The 4,321-nt window shown below is 41.7% G+C and overlaps 1 protein-coding gene across 1 annotated transcript; it reads left to right on the top strand.

Annotated features, from left to right (window-relative positions):
* The first annotated feature begins 263 nt into the window (after window positions 1-263).
* Window positions 264-3,560, top strand: LOC106041604 (14 kDa phosphohistidine phosphatase). Its single transcript, XM_013190169.3, has 3 exons — window positions 264-679; window positions 1,073-1,197; window positions 3,371-3,560. The coding sequence occupies exons 1-3, from the start codon at window positions 550-552 to the stop codon at window positions 3,461-3,463; spliced, it is 348 nt and encodes a 115-aa protein (XP_013045623.1). The 5' UTR covers window positions 264-549; the 3' UTR covers window positions 3,464-3,560.
* The last annotated feature ends 761 nt before the right edge of the window (window positions 3,561-4,321 follow it).

Here is a 4,321-nt window from a genome sequence, read left to right as displayed (position 1 = left end):
TTAAAATGAGGTGTACAGGAGGTAGGCTTGTCTTTTATCTAATGTGTGAACAGCAGCCTACAGAAGCTTTTAGTTTTCTTCTTTTTACCTCTGTTTTTCTGCAGAGGGTGAACAAAGCTCTGGCAGGTACAAGGAAAATGGCAGCGTCCCACTGCCTGACTGGAAGGAGAGCTTTAAAACCCTTTAGGGTGCCAGCTTTTAGTAGGCTATTTTTAACCACAGTGCAATACTGTCTGTCCGCGTGGGCGTTATGCTACATAGCACTGCCGGCAACAAGAAGCGCTTCCTTGTGCGGGGACCTCTGAGCCCTCCTTCAGAGAAGCCAGCCCCGGCACAGACTCCTTACCCCTCACGGGGCAAAAAACGGCAGCTAAAAAAGGGAATCGTTGAAACGTGCAGCCCTCGGCCTTCCGAGGGCGAACTGAAAGAATTTTTCCTCACAAACTGCTGGTGCAGGGCGGCCGCGCTGCCATACGGCGCACGGCAGCCGCCGCCTGGGGGCGACCCTATGTGGGGCGCGCTCGGTGCTCCGGTTCTGCGGGATCCGCCATGGCGGCGGTGCAGGATGTGGAGATCGACCCGGAGGGCACCTTCAAGTACATCTTGGTGCGGCTGCAGCGGCCGGGCGGCGAGGGGCAGCGCCACATCGTGCGGGGCACCAAGGCGGCCGAGTTCCACAGTGGGTGACGGGCCGCGGGGGGGACGCGACTCATGGCGGGGCCGCGCCGCCCGCCTCAGCGCCCGGCCGCCTCCCTCAGCGCGGCCGCGGGCTTCCAGGCAAAGGAGAGCCCTTCCCTCAGCCCTTCAGGAGGCAAATGCGAAATGTGGGGGGATGATCCCGGGTCTCTGCTGCCATTTCCAAGCCCCGTAAACCGTTAGCTGAGCACGACGAGCTCACCAAGTGATATAAACATTAGTGCAGTCTGTGCTTATCTAGAGAAACTGCCCTTTGCCTCACAGGTGAACGAAGGAAATGGGAGGAAAAATAGTTGAAAATAGCTGAAAATAAGAGTTCTAGAGTGCTTGATGCACAGCACACCTTGTAATGGCTCTAACTGTTCTCCTTGTGCAGATCACATATTTGAAAAAGTGAATCCTGAAATGGAGAAGCTGGGATACGAATGCAAGTGCCTTGGAGGAGGGAAAATTGATCATAATAGCAAAGACAAGAAAATTAGGGTATTTGGGCTCTCTACAGTAAGTGCCTCTCCTGTATTCCATCAAATCTTTTTGTTCTGGGATTTTTGTTTTATCGCATGGTGGCTTTCAGCACTTTGAATCGGAGTGTAAACATTAACTGGGAAACTTGCTTGGCTTAGTTGTGGGGTAGGTTAGAAAAACACTATTTTTAAGGGCAGGAGACCAAAACAAAGAGAAGAGATAATACTGAATGATGATTATAATCAAGGCTAAAAGTGGAAGTTAGCATTTCTTGACTCAGAATGTGTTAGGCGTACAGCCAGAGTGGGAATGTTTGCAGCTGTAGGGTCCTGATCCAGCTGTAGAGTTGGCTGGCTGGAAAGCAGGACATTTCTGTTGCTGTTCTGTGCAAGTTAAATTTCTTTGTGAAAAGACTTATTAAGTGGTAATAACTGCAAGTAAAGATTATAGGCTTTTAATGTAGACAAATACAAAATGGTTCTATTAAGTTAGTCGAAATTTTTATGGAAAGTGATGGCTACTTCACATGTGCTAACCTTAACCTGATGAGCAATCAAAGCTGGGCCTTGAATGTGTTAAGTGTTTTTAAATATTGCTGCTGTCTTTTTTCCAAGATGACTCCTGCCACCTGGAATCATATGTTACAAATCGTAAGGAGTTGTTTTTTTTTTTGTGCTGCGGGAAGGCAATGGGTAATACTCTATTGAAGTCTCTTGATTGTGGATGCCCTTTATAATTGCATTTTGGATGAGACTTAACACCTGCATTACTAAATAAGCTGCCAATTTAGTGTTAGAAGCAGCAGTCAAATCTTGCTTTTGTAACCTGAAGTCTATGGAAAGTACCTTGTTTCTCTGCTTTTGGTACCTTGAAGCTTACAGATGAGCCCCAGGTGAAATAATTTTACTACCATGAGGGCTTCTGTGTGGTAGAGACATGGAGATTCAGCAGACCTCAATAGTAGGCTATAGGTTAGTATATTAATTATTTTGATGCTTTTCTTCACTTGGAGATTTGCTGTCAGACTCTAAAAACAGTACTATCTTAGTGTTTTATGAAAATCAGAGAAACTTCTTTTGAAGTAGATGATGTCCTGTTATTTGCAAAGCTGAGTGGTGTCTTCAAAGTGGTTACCAAAGCAAGAGCGATCTGTAGATCTGTGATGTAAAGCTGAAAGTATAAACCTGCAGTATTTTTGATATAGTTGTATTTTCTGGTATTTTTGAACAGTCTGTGTTTTATAACGCATCAGTTTCATCCTGTGCAGTTTAAACAGTGTTTTACTTAAGTTGTTTCTTCTGAGGCAGAGTCAGTGATGAATAAGTATATTTTGTATGATAATGCAATCATGAACTATTTTCAGTCTTCTGAGTTAAATGTTTCCTACTAAATATTACTGGAAAATGACAGTAACTTGTAAATAACACTTTTTATCAGCAGACTACACTATTGCGCAGTGAAGTCTTTTTGACAGGGGGAAAAACTATTAATCTGGATTTATTTCAGAATTATAGATAACTTCAGTCATTCAAGATGAGGGAAAGGCACTTTCTACCACATCTCTTAAATTTCAGTGCAGGACTAAAACTGATCAGTGATTTAAATGAGGCTTAAAAATGAGATGGGTCATCTGACTTTGCCTTAGTTTGCAGTTTCAGTGGCAAAAAAAGCACAATTAAAATTATGCTATTACCAACTAAGGAAAGATTACAAATACATAAAACGTGAAAAGTGTGATTTCTTTGGTGGCTAAAATAGTACTCAGATGTTCACACATATGGCTTCATGTTCTGTTTTCCTTCAGCTGAGCCAAATCAGATGCTTGTATGCTCATACATTGAAACAGGTCAATATACTCTGATTTAAAAAGAACATTCAGTAAATATTATGGTTGAGGGGTTGGGAGCATTTTAAAGCAATCTTTCTGCTGGAGAAATCATGGCGTAAAAAAAAAAATGCAGCTTCTGTTACTGGAGATTGACTCGTTTGTTTTCTACAAATTGGGGTGGGGGGAATTGGAGATGACAATAGAAAAATAAAATCTGATAGTGCAAGAGCAACTTTTAGAACCTGTGTTTATGTCTAATTTGTATTTGAGCTACTTGCAGTGTCAAACCACGTAACTGGATAATTTGTGTTGACAAGAACTCAATGGTCCTGTGGAGTTGCTTTCTGTACTTGTCTAATAAACTCTTGTTCTTTCTTGCAGGGCTATGGAAAAGCAGATCATTCAGTGACTGTAGAGATACTGAAAAAAGTGTATACAGATTATGAAATTACATGGTCAGATGACAAGAAATAAATTGACTACTTACGAATGTGACATGCAGTTCAAAACTGGTAACTTTTTGAGTTGTACTTCAATAAAACTATGTCTGTATGCATGTTATAAATCTGGAGTAACTGGTCTCTGCTGTAATTTATAGTACTGTTAGTAATCCCCAGGTATCTCTTACTTTTCAGTCGTTCTTTTGTGCAAATTTTGCAGTTCTGAGCTTTTTTTTCATGCTGCTTTTGACTTGCCACCTAATTAAACACTCCCACATCATCTTACCTCCAATTTTTCATCTAGTTTTATCTCACTGATGCATTGCAGGGTATATCAGGATTTTGCCATCACCTTTAATGCCCCAGGACCAAACCTGTTCTCTGATCCTTTTGTCTGCGGTGTTTTCATTTTTTTTTTTTTCAATTTTTCTTCTGGCTGTTCAACTTTCTTATCCACACTTATAAAAATTGAAGGGGGGGCAATAATGTAAATCTTCCGTTTAATCCATGGATTTGAAAAGTTGGTATTTGTTCCACACAAGTAATGATCCTGTGGCTGGTGGCAAGCAATGTCAAATTTTGACAGTACTTCTCATTCTGATTCTTCTGTACTTCTTTTACTCCTCATGAGCATAATGACTTTTTCCTTTTCTAGGACCATAATTACCAACCCAGCCAGAACCAGTATACCTAGGCAGGGTCAGGATTAATTTACAGGCACCTTTTTTCTCCTGTTGTAGCAAGCTTTTGCCCTTCATTTGTGAAGATCCTTGCTGCAATTTTCACTTTGTTTCCTGTCGATCTTATGTTGAATGCTCTTGTGGGTTTTCAAAGCAGTACCTTTACTCTTGCTCACACTGTTGACTTGCAGTCATCAGGAGATCTCTGTATA

This window comes from Anser cygnoides, chromosome 8 (assembly GCF_040182565.1).
Source record: "Anser cygnoides isolate HZ-2024a breed goose chromosome 8, Taihu_goose_T2T_genome, whole genome shotgun sequence".
Classification (NCBI taxonomy): domain Eukaryota; kingdom Metazoa; phylum Chordata; class Aves; order Anseriformes; family Anatidae; genus Anser; species Anser cygnoides.
The sequence above is the reverse complement of the archived record's forward strand: the minus strand, read 5'-3'. Positions and strand labels throughout refer to the sequence as shown.